Source organism: Lygodium microphyllum, chromosome 2, assembly GCF_053477565.2.
Source record: "Lygodium microphyllum isolate KBCC chromosome 2, Lygodium_microphyllum_v1.1.10, whole genome shotgun sequence".
NCBI classification, from domain to species: Eukaryota; Viridiplantae; Streptophyta; class Polypodiopsida; order Schizaeales; family Lygodiaceae; genus Lygodium; species Lygodium microphyllum.
In genome coordinates, this window is record NC_141136.1 from 103150518 (window position 1) to 103171770 (window position 21253).

The 21253-nt window shown below is 42.4% G+C and overlaps 1 protein-coding gene across 1 annotated transcript in view; it reads right to left on the minus strand.

The window, feature by feature from the left end:
- Positions 1-21253, minus strand: part of ATMIN7 (HOPM interactor 7) — a 64830-nt gene that overhangs the window by 38153 nt on the left and 5424 nt on the right. Inside the window, exon 2 of the mRNA XM_087696782.1 lies at positions 643-709. Coding sequence (XP_087552908.1) covers positions 643-709 — 67 coding nt within the window. The remainder of the gene's footprint in view (positions 1-642; positions 710-21253) is intronic.

Consider the following 21253-nt stretch of genomic DNA (forward strand, 5'->3'; position numbering starts at 1 on the left):
ATGCTATGTGCCAGTACCTGGCTTTTCAAGATCAGGAATGAAACCTTATCAACATCAACAACAGTCTAGAGCAGTCAGTAAGCTGTCAAGTAATAATAGCTGTCAAAATTAAGGGATGCTAGAAAGAAACTGAGGTAGTGACGTTAGCAAACAGGAAGAATGGATTTCAGCTCCCAACCATTTATGTAACATCTATGCTTTGCATCCACTAAATATACCTGCTAAACATCACTATCAAACTAAAGATGACAAATGCTTCCAGCTCTACAATCTGCAATCAACTAATTACCACTGAAACCAGATTGACCACAGTAAACTGACCAGCTAACTTTGCTATGAATTGACTGAGAAAAATAGTCAAATAATCATAAATTGGGCTTGGCCAACTATCAATGCAAATATTTAGCCCTTTCTGCTTTGCCACCAATGTAAAGCTGTGGACAAATCTGCTTCAAATCTAAGGTCTGGTCAAGGACACATCAACTTTGAGATAATGTCAATGCTTCAAATGTGTAAAGATCAAAATACAGAGCATGTTGAATTCTATGCCTTTCAATTTTCTACCACCATAGCTGCAGTTACATGCCACTTAAATTCTTTCAGGAACAACAGAGAAGAAGAAATATGCATATAGAAGCTCACTCTTCAGGACTCTTGGTCATATTCAATGGTCCTGGAGATGTCAATCGCTCAAGGTTTTTGGATCTCTCTGCACACAAACAGAATTAAGTTTCAAGTCCTTAGATAGAAGAGAACAAGAATGTACATCAACATAGACAAGGCCCACACATAACCACACCATAAGTAAACTTCAGAAATGAGGACTACTAAGTTCCATTTTAGTAAATGATCTTCGTACGCAAGCTCTCGAATTGCATGATTGTCATTATCTCAAAAGAGAGAAACTAGTGCAGCCAGTACAGAATAATCATACATTCTATTGTTTCAAAACTGCCCATGGAGAATCAAGATAGCATGTATCATACAAGTTGTAGCTTAAAAGGGATGTGGAAAGTTGATCGGCAATGACTTAGGTCTTTCGATACATTTACTTATGGCAAACACAAAGTACACATTTGGAGGCTCTAACTGCATACCACTTTTGCAAGAATGGAATATTAGATTTAGCTTTTAGTTCTGAGTCTTGAATCTACTCGTCACTGGCCTAGTTTAAAAGGAGGTGATCAAGCCCATCTTCCTAGAAATGGGTTCCGTAAGGGTCTTGAGAATTCCTCAACTATAGGCCTATGTCAATTGAAGATGTGTTCTTGATCCTCCCATGTGACATCAATTGCTTCTGTTACTTGAATGGTTTCGTCAGCCTCTCCTGTGTCCAAAAGCTCTTGGCTACATGCCAGCAGGCTCATTATTGTGTTGATCTCTTGGGAGCACTTAGTCATGGGTACTCCTATCTTTAGAGCCAAATCTTCAGCCATGCTAGAAACAGAGCTTTGGTGATAATTTAGTTTTAATCCAGCAGAAGGTTCAAGTTTACTTGATTTACTGGGTTAATGTTTAACTTTAGAAGCTTGTCGGTCAATGGTTAAGGTTGTAAGAGCATGCAACAAAAGTAGATCATGAAAACGGAGAGAAAAGACAAAATAAATGCAGAGAGAGAAGGAAACAAATCTGCAATGGACTCAGAAAGAATGCTAAATACAAGGCTGCTACAGAGAGCCCCTGCATACTGCTGGTCTGCATTAGTGAGCACACAGGAATGGGCAGATGAAGACTGAAATGGCAGGCAATGATTATGAGAACGGAGGTGTCCACATATGTAGGAACTTGGTGATCAGAGCAGCCTGAAATGGGGCAGCTATACATAGCAAGATGTTGAACTAGCCAACCTGCCCACATAAGTGGAGATCTGACCTGGCAGAAATAGTGCCATGAAAGTTGTCTGACCAGTTATCAATGCTGCCAACCAGGACTGACACATGGCACTATAGAAGATGCGCTTGCAAGCAGAGCAAAAAGTGACCACGAACAACTCGGAAAACACCTCCAAACCTGGCTGGGACTGAACCGGTGTGAACAAGCTGGAGTAGACTGGTGTAAATGCACACAACCCTCCACCTAATGGGCCTGTAATGAATAGGACTGACACATGAGAGAATGATGGACAAAGACAATGATAGAGGCTAGAGCTCCCATAGTCATCATATCAGTGAGACCAAGGCTTACATGCAGGAGATGTGCACAAAAGAAGAAAATGTGAAGCATGTCTGCTAACACCCCCTCTCAAATCTTGGGTGTGGCCAAAGGTGGGAGTAGCAAAGAATCTAATGAAAAGATTGGACCAATATGTGAATATGAGAAGAGATGGCTCTAGCAGCACTAGGACAGGTAATACTTCTCAAACACATGCTTTTTCTAATGAGTTTGTTTTTGGAGCATCACCTTCTCGCATTCGAATCCCACTCATCCCACCCACTATGGAAACTCGTTCAAGGACAAAAACCCCAACCTAATCCACAATGGTCTTCATATTAGGTTGTACACTCTTGGAAGAATCGCATTGCTACAACCATAGTTGAGTTGATGTAAGGTTCTATGCCTAAATCCCATTCCTCACTCCAAACTTTTTGACCTTGCATCTAAGCATTGAGCACATTTGACCAGCCATAATGCAACTCATGATTGTACCTATCTCATCAACCTAGACCCCATGAGCTACCAAAATTTGAATTTTATCTATCAAATGTTTCTAGCATATTTTTGGTCTATTAAACTGCCCCAAGAAGGCATTTTTGCTTTTTGAAACAAGAGACACGACTTTTTCTAGCTCCAACACATTCTACAAATAGGGACTCGGTGTGCACATCGCTTCCATCCCTTGCATCTTAGTTCATTCAACTAACACCCCTCCGTCTTCATCATCACCCTCATCATTGGCTATCCACCAACTGCCAGCTGCCACCTTGCCTCTATTGCTATTGCCCAACATCTAAAAGGTGCCGCCCTTGCTGCCAACTTGCTAACTCTACTGCCTGAGCTGCTACTATTAGCATGCCTATTATAGGGTTGTCAATCTATCATCTCTTGGTTGTGAGCTCTTGTCAGAGTCTAACAAAGACATGGGAGCTCTGGCATTTTATTGTGCATTTCTTCTGTTTCTAGCACTTTTCCTATGTTTGTCAATCAATTTACGCCTCCTGCCAGTGCCTTGCCTCTGGACTGCCTAGGATGCCATGTCATTATTTGTCAGATTTTTCTGTGCAATCGAACTGCAGCCAGATTTTGGGCCATTTATGGCAAGTCAGCCAGATTTGGAGGCATTCAGCTATTTATAGCTGTCCACTCCTCACTTTGGCATTCATCTTCTGCAAGTTGCTCCTCCGACTCCGGCATTCTCCCCTCTCTCCGGTGGTGCTGCTGCCATTATCATTCTCAGCCTGATCTGGCACCCTCACCGATGCCTAGGGCTGCGTGCAGGGACTCACCAATCCACACTATTGTATTCAGCACTCATTTTCAGTCAATACAGATTTCTTTCTTCCTATACTATCTCTTTTAGTCTCCGTGTCTCTGCCCTGTTGCGCACTTTCAGATGGCATCATCGCCAAAAGAGAGAGCACAGAGGTGATTACCATCTAGGAGACTTCTTAGACGGCTGCCACAGCCTGTCCAGATTGGTGTTTTGCTGAAACACAACCTTCTGCTGCTGGACAACCACCATTTGTGCAGCGTTTTGCTGCAATGACTGTTCCTACCCATCATGTGGCTGGTTTTTGTCTGCATTTTGCTGAATATGCAGCAGTTTTGGTGCACATGAAAGGATTTCTTCTCCCAATGGACCATCTACATCGTTCCTCACACAAACTTGTAGCTGATTTTACCATTCCAAGGGCTGTCTACAGCAAACACAGGTTTTCTAGTTCTTTTGCAAGTTATTGAAGATGTCTTATCACCAATTTGAAGGCTTTAATGACTTAGAGGATGAGCGTTCTCATCATTCCTCTAAGAGGCAAAGAGATTATCGTGGTAGTTCCTGAGAAGATCGAGAACAAAGGTCAGCAAGTCCGTTTGTATGACACCCTTCTCTTCCCTCCCTCCATGTTTCACACAAGACCCGACACCATGGTCTTAAGATGCCTCCAATGGCACCCTCTGTATAGGCGCCCGTACTTCCCTCTTTGCCCAAGGAGGACCGCTTGGATGGTTCCAACTATTCATTGTGGTCATGTCAAGTGGAGTGTATTCTCAAAACCTTCGACCTTTGGGAGTTTGTCCCTCATCCTGTTACCTGTCCCATGGAGGATCCCGCAATGGGACCAACAATGGATCAGGATGCCTTACGGGATTGGCTCAACTCTCAAGCTACATCCTTTGTTTTTACGAGCATACAGGATTTTGTCCTAGTACATGTTTGCAAATTGAAGACTACTATAGAGGTTTGAAAGAAGCTACCATCTCTTACTAACAGAAGACATTTGCTCATAGCATATCCCTTGGGAAGAAGTTTTGGATGCTCAGTGTCAATGATTCTCCTTCCATGAGGGACCACATCGACAAATTGGAGGACATAAGAGATAAGCTTGCATCTCTCGAACGGAGCAAATCTTCCGAGCACATAGCCATGATTCTATTAACTCAGCTACCATCTCCAAAGTTGGATATATTCTATACCAGTCTTCTTACTTGGATGACCTAAGATACACTTCTTTGGGAGGACCTTACCACGCTAGTCTTGGAGTATGACAAGCAGCTCAAAGAGATAGGCACTAGTAGATCTAGCTCCATGAAGGGTTTTACACCAAGATCGGGGGGAGGGAAGAAGGGGAAGCCCCTACCTAAGAAACAGGAGGACAAAAAGGATAATCCAAGGATTCCAAGAAGTAGCCCAAGTGCCCCTACGGTGGCAAGGGCACTCATCCTAAGAAGAAATGTTGGTAGAAGTACCCCCATTTGAAGTCCAAGGAGGGATCCAAGGATTCAAAGGCCACACCCACTACCACAATGTCCATTTTCGTATATTGTTCGAGGTGGAGGATATAATACTTGCTTCTTCTTCTTAGGAGAAGCCTTGGCTCGTGGATAGTGGGGCCTCTTCCCACATGACTCACCGCCAAGATTGGCTTCAAGACATGAGATCCAAAGGGGAATCCATCACCATTGGTGACACTTTTTCCGTCCCCATGCATGGAGTGGGGACCATTCCCCTATTACCCAATCAGCATACTTCTTTGGCCAAAGTCCTCTATGTACCAATTTTGGGTTTTAACCTCTTGTATGTCCACGGTCTTACACAACTATATACCCGAATCATCTTCACTCAAGATGCAATCATAGTGAAGGATGCATCTATAGGTGTTACTCTTTGGACAGTTACACAGGAAGGTGGGCTTCACACACTCACAACCCTCGCTGCAGGGTCTTCACATGAGCTTGAATTGCTTTGGTATGCTCATTATGAGCATTTAAATCTTGATGCTATTCAATTAGCTTCTCAAAAGAAGATAGTGGAGGGACTTCCACATTTCCCTCCCATTCACTCGTTTTACCCTAGTTGCTTGAGGGGCAAGCACTACAAGCAACCTCGTCTACATATTGCTACTCGAAGGGCTTCGACACCACTTGAGTTGGTTCACACCGACCTTTGTGGACCTATGCATACGGCCTCCCTCGAAAGGCCAAGTACCTCATGCTGATTGTTGACGACTTTAGTAGTTATGTGTAGTGCTATTTCTTGGAGTACAAGAGTGAGGCATACTCCCAGTATTGTGAGTGGAAGGTATTTGCAAAGACACAAACCTCTTTTGAGGTTCACGATGTCTAAGCAGACCATGGCTGCGACTTTTGTTCTAACCTATTTTCTCAATTTTGTAGGGAACGCGGTATTTGAGTAGAGTACTCCCATCTGAATACACCATCAAAAAGTGGTGTGATGGAGCATGCCAATCAGACCATGCTTGAAATGGCATGACCGATGTTAGAGCATAGGAGTCTTCCCCATTCTTTATGGGGTGAGATAGTGGCTACCACGGTACATATCCACAACAGGTCCCCTACTTCAGCATTGCAAGATATGACTCCCTACCAAGCTTTCTTTAGGAAGAAGCCTTCAATTTCCCACTTTCGCATCTTTGGGTGCGATACATATGTCATGTGGACAAGAAGAAAAGAGGGAGCGAACTCAACCCCAAGTCAAAGAAGCTTAACTTCATGGGCTATAGCATAACCACAAAGGGCTATCGGCTCTACAACTCGAAGACTCAAAAGATTGAGGTGAGCAATGATATAATCTTTGATGAGGCTATGGCCTTTGCGGATTCAATTGATGGTTTTTCTGATACAGGTGGTTCTTCCTCATCGACTAACTCCGCTCCCCCCCCCCCTTCCCTTTCCAAAAACCATTGGGACAAATTGAACTAATGGTTTGTCTGAGCCTTAGGACCGGTTCCATATTGAATGGGCACTAAAGAATAGAATGCCAGTGGTTTGGAACTGTGTGCTTAGCCACTGGAGATGGTGCAGGACAATAAGCTTGGCCAAGACAAAAGATGCACATGTGAGAATGCTCACGGAATAAAAGTCACCGTAACTGAGCCACATTACACTTTTTGATGTGGTCACAATGATAAAAGTTGCTTAGAACAACTTGAGGAATGAGGGGTCACCATCCCTAAAATTTAGAGAGTTACTATTTTTGGACCCCAGAATCTGTTCACTTCATTATCTTCGTTTTTGCACAAGGATTAATTCTTTGGTTTGTACCGAGGTCAAATTTTGCACCGATCATGGAGAATTTTAGACCAGAAGGTTTAGACGGAAAAACTGTTACATGTATGCCATGTGGTACAAGTTCCCAAAAGAGAGAGGAGAGAGAGAGAGAGAGAGAGAGAGAGAGAATTAAAAAAAACGAAACAAGCACAAGGGGCAGATAAGAGAATGAAGTTTTGAGGAGCTAAGGACAGATTGCTGCAAGAAAATCAGCCATGGAGAGTACTTCTACGTCTCTGACTCAAGTACGGAGGTAGAGCTTGCTCCCTCTGATCAACTCTCTCTCTATTCTCAGAGAAAATGCTTCCCATGATGGGCTGATTCCATCGAAGGTACAATTCTGTGTTTTCTCTGAAATTCTGCACATGAATCATTGAGTATTGGTCACAGAAAATGCAGGACATGCTGGACAATAAGAATAGTGAATTCAAAGATCTGCAGACTGTAATTCTGCACACGAATCATTGAGTTTTGGTCACATGCTGAATGGTAAGAACAGTGAATTCTGAATATGCTGAACAGTAAGAACAGTGAATTCTGGACATGCTGGACAGTAAAAGCAGTGAATTCAAAGATCTGCAGACTGCAATTCTGCACAGGAATCATTGAGTTTTGGTCACAAAAAATACTTTCCTAAAAGGGGATGTTGATCTAGACATGTTGTATTGTTCTTATGCAGCTGGAATTTACTCAGAAGAGATGAAAACCAACTGCTTACAGGTTATGTATTTTGGAACATTATCATTTTTGTAATTTTCCATCTTTTAATTGATAAAGAAATACCGAGAGGGGCGCCGGTCTTCGGGGCCAATCTGGTGTTAGAGTGAGGGAGTGAGGTCTTTGCTTGTGTGTGTGTGTGTGTGTGTGTGTGTGCGTGTGTGTGTGTGTGTGTGTAAAGACCACGTGTTAATTGAAGGAACTACCGCTTTATGTGAGTCATAGACCGGTTTCACCTTCCTTCCACATTACCCATTGGTACCCCTTCTTCATCTACAACACCTCCCCCTCCTTCCTCTTCTCCCTCACCTTCTCCCCTTCCACCCTTGACGGATCCTTTATCTACTCTCTTGTCATCAAGCATTTCTACCCCTCCACTCTCTCCTCAAGTTTCCTTTGAGGCGAGATTGAGCTGTCAATAGGGGAGCCTTCTATTAGCAATCATGTTTGTCATGAACTCTCATCTCTTGCCTATGAGCCTCAATCTGAGAACAAGGATATTAGAAGCTCTAACATATCTATCATGTGCTTTCACAAAGGAGGCAGCTCATTCTAGACTCTGTGTTTCTTCTTCTAGTCGAACTTTGTATGCATTTCCAATCAGTTTCCAGCCCTTGACAATGCATGCCTACCTTTGGACTATCCAAGATGACACATCATTATTTTCCAAATTTTTCTGTGCAATCAAACTGCATTTATTGCAATCCTAGGATATTATTCCGCAGATCGGCCAGATTTAGGGAAATGGCTGAAGAAAGAGAGAGAATGCTGTAGAGAGAGAAAATTCAAAGATTTGTCACAAGAATTAAGTGAAATTGAGCAATTGTTCCAGTTTTCCAGCCCCACATGGATTCGCCAACAACAAAGGGAGCATTAGAGGTTGTAATCTTCAAGAGAAAGTGCATTAGCCGCAATCATAAGCTTTCCCAAATCAGGAATGTGCTATTAGCAGTCATGTTAGTCATGCCTCGTTTTCTCTTGCCTGTGAGCCTCAGTTGAGTCAAACAAGAACTTTAGGAGCTCTGACTTGTCTATCACTTGTTTTGACAGAGAAGGTAGCTCATTCTAGAGCACTCAGTTTATTGCAGTTCGGTGCATTTTCTCCTCTAGTCGGGATTTTATGTGCATTTCTCGAGGCAGTTTTTGCGTTCTTCAGCCTACCTCACCTACCGAACATTGTCCACCCTTTCAAGGATTTTTCTGAGCATTCCTAGCATTTTTACCAGCATTAAATGCTGGTCGGACATATTTTTTGGCTCAATTTTCAAGTCGGCCAGTTTTTGGATTTTTTTGGCTATTTATAGCCATTTCCCACTTGGCAGTCAATTAGATTATCATCTTCCCTCCTTCCTTGACAGGTGCACACTCCAACTCCATCATCTTCCTTCATCTTCGGTGCTGCCATCATCATCAGCCTGATCTGGTGCCCTCACCGACGCTCCACGCTGCTTGCAAGGACTGATCAGTCCACAGCTTTGTATTCAGCATTCATTTCAGTCAGTGCAGTATTTCTTCCTTCATTTTCTGCGCTCTGTGTGTGTGTGTGTGTTCGTGTTCCTTCTTCCATTACCCACTTTCACATGGTATTAGAGCATGGTATCATCGCCTAACTAAGAGCATGTAGCAGAGATTCCATTGCAAAGAAGGACACCATCAAGTGCAGCTCTTCTTCCATCCTTTCGAGCCCCTAACAGTGCTGTCCAGGCTGAAACGCAGCCTTCCATACCTGTGTTTTGCTGTTTTGCAGCATCAAGAGGAGTAGGCAATAGTTTTCTAGGTGTTTGCAGCCTGTGTTTGCATCAAACGTAGCCAACAAGAGATCATCCACATCAGCAGAGGAGGAGGCGTCATCATCTAGAGGATAGGCTGCACTTTTTTTCTCTCTCTCTCCCCTCTTGCAGGCGATAGCATCTTCTGGGTCTTTTCTGACATAGGCGGCTCCATTTTGACAGTCTGTTGGTTGCAGATTGTTCGGTGATTGCAGATATATACGAAGATGTCTTATCACCAGTTCTTTGCTCACTCAAAGGATGAGGTCTCTATTCCTTCCTTTGAGAGACGGAGAGACTTTCGTGCTAGTTCACGCGACGACCGGAGGTCCACTAGCCCATTTGTACAAGATCCCTCTATTCCCCATTCTCTCCATGTTTCACAGAAGGCTCATTCTCTTGGCCTTCATATGCCTTCCATGGAACCCTCTATACAAGTGCTCGTACTCCCTTCTTTGCCCAAAGAAGACCGGCTTGATGGTTCCAACTACTCGCTTTGGTTGTGTAAGGTGGAGTGTATCCTTGATACCTTCGATCTTTGGGAGTTTGTTACCCACCCTATTCCCCACCCAGTGGAGGATCCCACCATTGGATCATCAATGGATCGTGCAGCCTTATAGGATCTCGGCTCAACTCGAGAGCTCGATCTTTCCTCTTTATGAGCTTACAGGATTCTGTCCTAGTGCATGTGTGCAAGTTGCGGAAAGCAGTGGAAGTGTGGACAAAGCTTGCTTGCGGATTACTCTCGAGAAGAAATACGGATGCTCGTTGTTTATGATTCTTCTTCCATGAAAGATCATATCAACAGGTTGGAGGACATGAGGGATGAGCTTGCATCCCTTCACAGGATGATCTCTTCCGAGGATATGGCCATGGTTCTTTTGACTCAGCTGCCATCTCCCTGGTTTGATGTCTTCTACACCAACCTTCTTACATCGAGGACCCGCGAGAAGCTTCTTTGGGAGGAGCTTGCCCCGCTTGTTTTGCAGCATGACGAGCGCGCCAAAGAGGTCGCCAGTGGATCCACCTCCACTAAAGCTTTTGCTGCAGGTTCGGGAGGGGGGACACCAAAGAAAGGGAAGTCACTGGCTAAAAGACAGAAGAGTTATTCAGGTTCTAGCTCTGACTCAGAGAAGCCTCAATGCCCATATTGTGGGAAGGGGACACATCCAAAGGAGAAATGTTGGAAGAAGTACCCTCACCTTCATCTAGGAGTAAAGGATGGACCTAAAACATCCAAACCTTATTTAATTTCATTTCAGTCAGTGCAATATTTCTTCCTTCATCTCTCTCTCTCTCTCTCTCTCTCTCTCTCTCTCTCTCTCTCTCTATGTTCATGTTCCTTCTTCCGTTGTGCACTCTCACATGTGCAACCATCTTCATCAAAATAGTCTCCAATGGCTGAGAAATGGCTCCCAAAGCATGCAGCAACAGCCCAACCTCTCTTCCCAATAGCTCCAAAATGCAAAAACAGATTTTCTTCTCCCTTCAGCCCAATTCAACTTTCCCAAACTTGCATAGGCAAGTTTTGCCAAGTGGCAGCCTTCTAAACTGAATTTCCACATTATCCACATTATTATACTAATTTTCAATCTAAAATTATTGAAAATTAATATAATAATTATTTTAGTGTCCAAAAAAATAGTCTAACCAACCAATAATTACATTGCCTTGGCCACTTCATCTTCCAAGAGTCTTTGTGCCATTTTTACCACCAGATCGATGTCAAGTGTCATTAAACACCACATCTCTCGTGTCACACCAACTGACACTTATGGAAAAATAAATGACTTACACCAATAACTAGGACCAAATACCACCTAGTATCTGTGCAACATAACTAACTACAACTTTTTCCTTTGACATCTGTTGATTCCCTCAAGTCCTAGGCTCACTTATTTGCACTAACATCAATTGCACCTCACATCTGCAACATTTACTCAAACATGTGATGAAAATTTAATGCACATGTTAAGTGAAACTTGTAAAAATACATGTCCAAATGACACTAGAGGTGTTTTGATTGCCCACTAGCATTTTCATCTCACAACAAATGCCAGAGATATGTAGTTGAGTTGTTGACAATTGTCAGCACCACTACTTGCATGCCAATTTCTATGAGTGTGTGCCACGGAAATAAACAATAAACAAGGATTAGAGAATAAGGAGACAAGAGGGAACATAGTGAGGAAACCTACAAAGGAGATGGTACGGGATAAGGTAGAACCTGTGGATGGGTGGTCCACAAATGGGAACAGATGTAGCAATTGAAAGCTAGCTCAAAATCTCTTTTACACGAGAAGGGAAATGGAGCCAATGTAGCCCCTCTCTTGCCAACTTGTTGCAAGAATGGCTCCTGAAGAGAATCTTCTACAAAGACGGCTTGCTTGCTGAACACAATTCGTGTACAAAATCTTGTAAGGCCATGAATACAAGTGTGATGGAAGCCCAAGTCCTGAACATGAAGAACCTCTATTCTCCAAGATGGAGGGCCAAAAAATAGAGACAAAGTGTAATACCACAAGTAGGCATCTATGAGACATCACCTATAGTGACTACACCCTCCTAAGCACAAAGATCTTGCAGAAGGACAAAAACGACAGACTAGCACGATCAGCAAGATTGTGTGCATTAGGATTGTAGGGGCAATTAAAGTGATGATTCACGCTTGAAAGATTCACAAAGATGTTGAGATCGAGATAGAGATCGTGACACGGATTGACCTGCGGATCATGACTGGCAACTGCTTTCCCTACTGACCACCTTCTTACCATTCTCTCCTTATCTCCTCTTCCGTGGCTTTGAGTCCATAATTGGCAATTATGACACCACTTATACATAGAAAAACAAGTATTCTCTTTGATCATGCAAGGTCAAATGCATCCTTGACATGTTTGACACATGGGAGTTCCTCAAAATCCCTCATTACTGACCTTGAGTTGATGATATATACAATGAACTCCAGGAGAAGAAGTTTATTCTCATGTAGACACCGCAAATCAATCCATGACCGCACGCCTTCATCTAGCTATTCCTCTCTAACGAAGGACCACATCAACCAAATAGAAGAGATTCAGGATAAGTTTGCATCCCTAGGTAAGATTGTGGCTTTGGAAGACCTTTCTATGACACTTTTGTCACATCTCCCATCACCAAAGTATAACGTTTTCTATATGGGTCTCCTCACACTCATTCATGGGATACTATCACTAGAGAGGAGCTAGTCTCCACGATGCAAGAGCACAATGTGTATTGCAAAGAGAGAGATTCTTGCAAAGCTAGTGCATAGAGTTAAGCTTTTTGTGGCATCATCATCATCAGGTAAAGGACAATCCAAGCAAAAGAAAGGAAAGAAGAAGTCAAAGAAATTGAAGTCATCTTCTACCTCTATTACAAGCATAGAGGGAAGCACAAAGGTATACCAAGTTTCAAACTATGGGGAGACCTCATCCTGAAGAGAAGTGCTAGAAGAAATACCCTTACCTTTGTCAAGGAGCAAAGGAAGGATGACAATGGAGCCTCCATCTACATCTACCTCTACTACCACCATTACGATCAAGTTGGTCTTCCTTCACATTCATCAGGTGAAGAAGTCTCCTTCAACTATCTTGTCTTCTAGGAGGCCTTGGCCCATTGACTGTGGTGCTTTGAGTCATATGACACTTGGCTGTTGTACGCAGTTTTCTGATATTAAATGAATGATAGTAGAGGGCCAGCCAGCCATAAATAGGAGAAAATGCTGAAATCCGGAAACCAGCAAATAATGCTAAAAAATGACAAATGTAATCCACTAAATGCTGTCTCTACTTGATAAAATCTGTCATACCCCTAGCAATGAATGCATACCCGAAAATGAGAGACACAAATTGCCAAGCAAGGATGCATCTCCACCTAAAATGTCTAGGAATAATAAACTAACAAAAAAATACATTGTCAAAGCTCCTTACTATATTGTCAAAGCTCCTTACTGTTGAGAAACCCTTCGCCCATCGTAGTTTGCGTTTTTTTGCGTTTTGCGTTTAGGGTTTGCAGCCCCAAAAAGGGGCACCGTCCTAGACTAACTGTGCCTATTTATAGGCCACTCTCTCATTCATTCCTTACGGCTGATTCATTCAATCCATCACCTCTTCTTTCCAACCTCTCCACTACCCTCACACCCCTTCAGGAGGACGTTGCGGTTTGTGGTTCGTGGCTGTCTTCATCATCTTCCTTGTGCTACCACACCCTTGTTCCCTTGTATCACATTCACTCCATGATTCAAAACTTCATCATTCCGTTCATCAGAGTTTCTTCTCTCTACTCTTCTCTTCTCCATGTTTACTAAGTTCATTCTGTGTTCCTCCCCGCAAACCCTATTGTCTCTGTTAGATTACGGGGACCAATTTCTTGAAAAGATGGAAGCACGAGTGTTCTTCACCTCCCAGCCACGCCTAGATAAGTGCTGGCCCTCAAGCTTATCTCTTTGCCAGCCGTCAACTTCCTGGAGTCCTACTATTCCTGGACTCCCTTACTCTCTAGGCTCCCCTTAATCCTGTTCGGGCGCCCAAGAGCCCGGACGGTCGTTCTCGTGCATGTTCCCCTAAATTTACCTTAATGTAACATTAAATATCCCTTTTAATGTCACATTCCACACTTATGACCTTAATGTGACATTAAATATCACTTTTAATGTCACATTTCCTTCCCCTTAAGAATCGGTTTCGTCCTCGAAAACGATATTTGGAAGGTCTAACTGTAAATCGGGAAACCTTTTCTTTAAAGTACTTACTCGCTCCCATGTTGAGCTTTCTACTGAACAATCTTTCCACTTAACCAAACATTCTTGATAAATAGTATTCCTCGTTCGTCTATTACGAACATTTAATATTTTTTCTGGTTCATGTGGATTAGATTGGTCATAGAATAACTCCTCAATATCATCATTTAAGATTAGATTATCCAAATCACCCAACTTCTTCCTTAGTTTGCTTACATGAAAAACTAGATGTATTTTACTACCAATAGGTAGTTGGAGCTTGTAAGCCAATTCTCCCACCCTTTTAAGTATTATGAAAGGACCACAATACCTTGGTGAAAGCTTTGGACAATGTCCCTTTTTCATAGTTTTAGTTTGTTCAGGCACTTTAAGATAGACCAATTCTCCTTCTTCAAAGGAGATGTCTCTTCGGTGAGGATCTGCATATGCTCTAGCTCGATTTTGAGCTATTTTAATATTTTCTTGAGCAAATTTTAACATACTATTCATATCCTCCAAAAGGTCTTTAGCTGCCTGAACCTTTTCCTTATGCAGTCCTACTGCAAAAGGAGCTCTGGGCTGAAACCCATACATCAACATAAATGGACTATATCCAGTGGAAGAGTGTTTGGCACTGTTATATGCAAACTCTGCTATCAGTAAATACTCTTCCCAATTAGTTTGCCTTTTACTTACATATGCCCTAAGCATATCTTCAAGAATTTGGTTAACCCTTTCAGTTTGCCCATCTGTTTGCGGATGATCCGCCGTACTCATGCTAAGTTTAGTATCCAATTTCCTAAATACCGCACGCCAAAAATGGCTATCAAATTTTCTATCCCGATCAGAAATTATATTTGCCGGAAGGCCATACAATCGGTATATGTTCTCTACGAACAATCTAGCCAATTCTGGTGTTTTAACATCAGTTGAAGTTGGAATAAACCTAGCCATTTTGGTTAACCTATCCACAATTACCCACACAGAGTCGTGCCCCCTCTCTGTTCTAGGTAGAGCAACAATAAAATCCATGGAGATACTCTCCCATTTTCCCGAAGGAATTTCTAATGGATGGAGAAGTCCTCCCATTTTTAATTTTTCAGCTTTATTAACCTGGCATTTATTACATTTGACCACATAGTCAATGACGTCCTTATTCATTCCAGGCCAATAGAACTGCCTTTTAATAAGACTATAAGTCTTATTAACTCCTGGATGTCCCGCACTAGGGGTATCATGACACTCAAAGAGTATCTGCCACCTTATTTCTATATCTTTCGGGACACATACCCTACCCTTGTAGAGTAAATAACCATTATCAATGGTAAAATTCTTCCACTTGAATCCAATTTGAGCAACCCCTGATGCTCCATTTCCTAGTTGAACATCCTCAGATATTCCTTCCTCAGTAGAAGCACTTTCATTTGGATCCCCATTTTTTATTGCTTCCCATATGTTGGAATATGCCGGATCAACCTGGCATTTCCCTTTTAAAGATTCAAGCAAATTGGAAGTGAACTGAGTAAAACTCAATTCATTAATAATGGGCATTCTGCTGAGTGCATCAGCTACTATATTATACTTTCCTTTTCTATATCTTATCTCATAGTCGAACTCTTGGAGGAGTTCGGCCCATCTGGCTTTACGCCCATGTAAATCTGGTTGATCATTAAGCCACTTAATGCTTTCATGATCCGATAAAATCAAAAGTTTGGCACCATACAAATAGTGCCTCCATTTCTTCATTGCATGTACTATTGCATACAGCTCCCTTTCATAAACAGAATAATTATGTTTTGCACGATCTAATTTCTTGCTTTCAAAAGCAACTGGTCGACCTTCTTGTAATAAGACCGCGCCTATTGCCTTATCACTGGCATCAGCTTCAACCACAAATGGTTTATTGGGATCCACTATTAATAATACTAGAGCTGTAGCAATAGCTACCTTAAGTTTTTGAAAACTTTCATTTTGGTCTGTTCCCCAAGTAAAACTTTTCCCTTTTTCTTTAAGTTGGTCTATCATTGGAACAACTATTTTGGCATAATCTCGAATGAATCTACGATAAAATCCAGATAAACCTAGGAAGATCTGCAGCTCTTCCAGGTTCCGTGGAGGTGGCCATTCAATAATTGCCCTTACTTTTTCTGGATCCATGTTGATTCCCTCTTTCGAGATTATATGCCCTAGATATTTGACCTCTTGTGCAAAGAATTCACATTTAGTTTTCTTCGCATAAAGGGAATGTGTTCTTAACAGTTGGAATACTAATTGTAAGTGTTCCAAATGTTCTTCTCTTGATTTACTAAAGATCAAGATATCATCTAAGAAGACTACTACAAAATGTCCTAGATAGGGCCGTAAAACACTATTCATCAGCTTCATAAAGGTAGCTGGTGCATTAGTGAGGCCAAAAGGCATCACCAAAAAATCATAATGCCCGTATCTAGTACGAAATGCCGTCTTGGAAACATCTTGTGCCTTAATTCTTATTTGGTGATAACCTGATCTTAAGTCTATCTTTGTGAAGAATTTTGCCCCTTGCAATTGATCAAAAAGATCTTCCATTCTGGGCATAGGAAATTTATTCTTCACCGTTATTTTATTAAGTGCTCTATAGTCAACACAAAGTCGCATAGAACCATCTTTTTTCTTTACCAATAAAATTGGTGAAGCCCAAGGTGAATTACTAGGTTGAATAAATCCTTTATCCAGGTAATCCTTAATTTGTCTCTCAACTTCTTAATGCTGTGTTTCACTTAACCTATACGGTGGTTTTGAAATTGGGTGTGTATCCTTATTTATATCAATTGGGTGATTTATTTCACCCCTATCAGGTGGAAGGCCACTAGGTAAATCAGAAGGAAACACATCTTTAAAATCATCTAACAAACTATTCAATTCATTATTTACATTTAATTCGCAAACATAAGAAAATTTTTGCTTTATATTACAGAGAGTAAAAGTACTCTGTACAGGAAGAGACCATAGCATATATACCTCACAAACTTCCTTCTTTATCAGCTTCTGAACTTCAGTAGAACACAGCAAAGGATTATCAGATACTTCATGTTCACCTTGAATGACAAAAGTCTTACCATCCCTTTCAAATTCCAGTGTATTATGGTGATAGCTACGTTTTAAGGATGGTTCCAATCCCCATAGCCACTCCCTCCCTAAAGCAATATCAGCTCTTTCCATGTTCATTATTTGGAAATCAAGCTTATCTTTATATCCTTGAATCTCGATTTCCAAATTGGATACCATTGTATCCCATATTTTATTGTCTTGGCCTTGCATCATACGAACAACATATTGATGCTCACTGTTTTGTTGGGGAAGTTTCAATTTTTTGACAAGCGCATAATTTATAAAATTATGTGTGGCAGAGTCATCAATCATGACTCTAACCCGTTTTCCAGCTATCAATCCATGTACTCTAAGTAAATCATGTGGCCCAAAAGTAGGCTGCCACAAAGAAGTTGACATACAGCACTTATGTTGTACATCCATGTGCAAGACCTTTAAAGATTTATACTTTTCATGGCCCTTTAATTCTAAGGTCTGCACTACATGGATTTGTTTTTCTTTTCCCTTGCCCTTGTCCTTTCCTTTATCTTCCCCCTTTTTCTTTTGAGGGCAATTCCAAGCAGCATGGTTAGGGGATAGGCAATTGAAACACAATTTTTCTTTTTTGGCCTTATCAAAGTCATCAGGACTTAACTTTGGCCTCATATATGGTTTCTTTTCAAAAGGTTGTTTTTTACCCTTGAAAAATGGCATTTTTCTTTTAAATTTGCCCACAAATTTTGAGGTTTCTAATTCCTTAGACTTGGGCTCCATATCAGGGAGACTGGTGAGTGTACCTGGACGCATACTATCTTCATAAATTAATGAAAATTTAATTGCCTCTTCAAGCGTCTTAGGTAAACTCCGTTTTACTTCCTTTTTACAGGCTTTATCCAGTCCCCTAATGAATCCTCTTGTTTTTTGGAATTCATCAATTCCTTCCAGTTTAAGGATTATCTCACGATATTCCTCCAGATATGTCAGTAGGGGCCGTCCCTTTTGTCTGACATAATCCCAATCTTCCCAATTTCTTTCCATTTCATTTTCAAGAAGAAATTCTTTTAAAAAGACGGATTCAAATTGAGCCCAAGTTTCAGGTATTTTATTCGCCTCCTTTAAAGTTCGCCACCACTTATATGCTTTGGGCCCCAAAGTTAAACTGGCCTCCAGTGCTTGGAGATGTGGTGGGGTATTTTTTAATTTATGTAAATCTTCCCATTTTTGGAGGAAATTAAAGATTGTATCTTTATTCCTATCTTTTTCCTCCCCGTAAAATTGAGGTGGTTTCATATCCTTTAAAACCGGATTATCCCTCAATTTATGATAAGTTTGGGGTTCTTTAGAATCTCGAATGGTCACATCTAAATCTTTCGATGAAGATGGGACATCTGAGATATCTATTTTATTTTTATCTTTTTCCAACAATAAAGTTAACTGAGATTTTATTTCAGTAAGTGTTTGAGTTAAAAATTCCATTTGAACCCCCTGAGTTTGCACACGAGCAGAAAGATCATCAAATTGCTCTCTCATGGCAAAAAATTCTTCCCATTGTTCTTCTTGTATGTCTGGTTCATGGGGGTCTACCATAGGTTGATCCCCAGAACTAGAACTTTCCATTACCCTTTCTTTCCCTTTTTCTGCCATTAATACACTGAAATTGGAAAGCAAAAATAAGAAATTTGCATACAAGATAGAATACTTCCCTGATTTTTAATGGCAGGCTGTGGCTTCAGTTAATACACTTTCCCTTTTTCCCTTTCTTTCCCTTTTTCTGCCATTAATACACTGAAATTGGAAAGCAAAAATAAGAAATTTGCATACAAGATAGAATACTTCCCTGATTTTTAATGGCAGGCTGTGGCTTCAGTTATGTATGAAGGCTGTAGCTTCAGTTGTGTATGAAGTTTTTCTGCCTGTCTCACAGCAGTCGCAGTCCTATCCGTCTCAGGAGCAGTTGGATTCACCCGTCAACAGCCATCATAACAAAATCACGTTTTTGTTTGTTTTTCAATGACCCACGTCTGATGCTGGCGGCTCCACTTCTGATCTGGTTCTCGTGGATGCTGGTATCTCCACATCTGATCTGGTTGGCCCTCGCGACCCTCTCGCGACTCTGATTCTCCCGCCCGAACGTAACGTTTCTGCCCGTAACGTTTTCTGCCACGAGTCCCCGTAACGTTAGACCAATATTAGATGTCACTTACGTAACGTGGCGCTGTACTTCTAATATGACGAGTCGCTTCTCCGTTTTCTTCACGGCCCGTCGATTCTCACGCGACGAGACGGGGCGCTTCTGGCTTCCGTTCTTCTTCACGACCCGTTTTCTCACGCGACCCTTTTTCTTCCAATTCGTCACTGCTCTTCTGTTGAAGACCTTCAGGAATTCTCACGGCTCTGATACCAACGTTAGATTACGGGGACCGATTTCTTGAAAAGATGGAAGCACGAGTGTTCTTCACCTCCCAACCACGCCTAGATAAGTGCTGGCTCTCAAGCTTATCTCTTTGCCAGCCGTCAACTTCCTGGAGTCCTACTATTCCTGGACTCCCTTACTCTCTAGGCTCCCCTTAACCCCGTTCGGGCGCCCAAGAGCCCGGACGGTCGTTCTCGTGCATGTTCCCCTAAATTTACCTTAATGTAACATTAAATATCCCTTTTAATGTCACATTCCACACTTATGACCTTAATGTGACATTAAATATCACTTTTAATGTCACATTAATGTCACAGTCTCGCTGGTACATCATCTTTTGACATGGTATCAGAGCTGAATCTGCTCAAACAACAACAAAGATCCTCCACTCTAATGACGGCAAAGACCGGTGGTGGGTTCAACATCCACTTCTCTTCTTCTTCCACTGCATCAGTATCTCGTTTTTGCACGTTTCAAGTATTTTAGCGTGCTACCCATACCCCATACGCGGAGGACATCGCGGTCCAAGCTAGCCATTGCTGTCTACAACAATCTGGCGCCTGTTTCCAACCTACCACACACTGTTCGGAGTTGATTTCAGCATGTTGATTGCTACTGCTGGTTTTTCTTGCGTTTTTACTCACTTCCAGCCCTTCCACTGTCCTCTCACCCCTTGCGGTGAACATTGCAGTTCGTGCTTCACACTGCCCTCATACCCCTTGAGGCGAACATTGCGGTTCGTGGTTTGTGGCTGACCTCTTCTGCCTCTTCCTTCTTTAGCAAGGCACATTGGTACCCATGGCTTATTTACCAACACATGACCAGAATATTAGGTGCTCCTACCATGGCACGATCAGTCATCCTAGACTTCGACCTTTCCTCCCCACCCCCTCGGAGTATATGCGTCTTCCACTAGGCACTCCTTGTGCCACCTCTCCTTTCTGGCGCCACAGACATCGTTCTGGATTGGCTATCAAAGTACTATGCTCAAGACAATAAGACGCATCCGATGCGCATTAAGTCCTTTCGAGCACATGGAGGATTGATTGACACTATGACCTCCTAGAGATCGTCGCAATGCCAGCGGCAATCTTCTCCCACCTACTTTCGGGTACAGTGGCTACCACGGCCCGCGGTTCTGCAGTCCGCTCCATTGAGAGACGGTGATTGTTTGATACCGTCTCCTCAACAATCCGCTCCTTCGAGAGATAGTGGCTGCTTAACTCCTTCCTCTTCTTTGGCTTCCTGGTTCCATTGAGAAGCAGCGACTGTCCACTCATTGCTCAATTTAAGTCCCACCCTTCACCCTCGCCTACTCAGGTTCGAGAGGCCAACTCTGGGCGTTCTTCACCACCCCAGATACCTCCTTCGGCACTACCAACAGCACTTCCTTCATCCTTAGACATTTCGGAGTCCGTGATCCATGAGTTTTTGGATTCCCTATCTACCTTAGAGGGGGATTTAGAGGGGGATGATCTTTCTTTGCCCTCCGAGGGGGCATCTACATCTACTGCGACTTCAAAGGGGGACTCCTATTCCTCCAGTTTCACAGGGGGTCCCCACCCACCGCTCAGTCCTTCGCACACCTTAGCGGAGGCCTTTTACCTTCTTCTTCTACCCTTGGATGGCGTGGCTCCAGCGGTCATCTTACCTATTGATACCCAAGATCTTGAGGATCTACCTAGATCGAGGCCTTGGAGGTTCAACCGTGACTTAGTGATGAGGCCTTCGTATTCCTTCTTGCATGGATGCATGGAGCTAGTGGCTTCTCTCTCAAGGTTGAGTTTCAGGTTCTCCAATTCACTTTGTCTACCTTTCAAGTGGAAA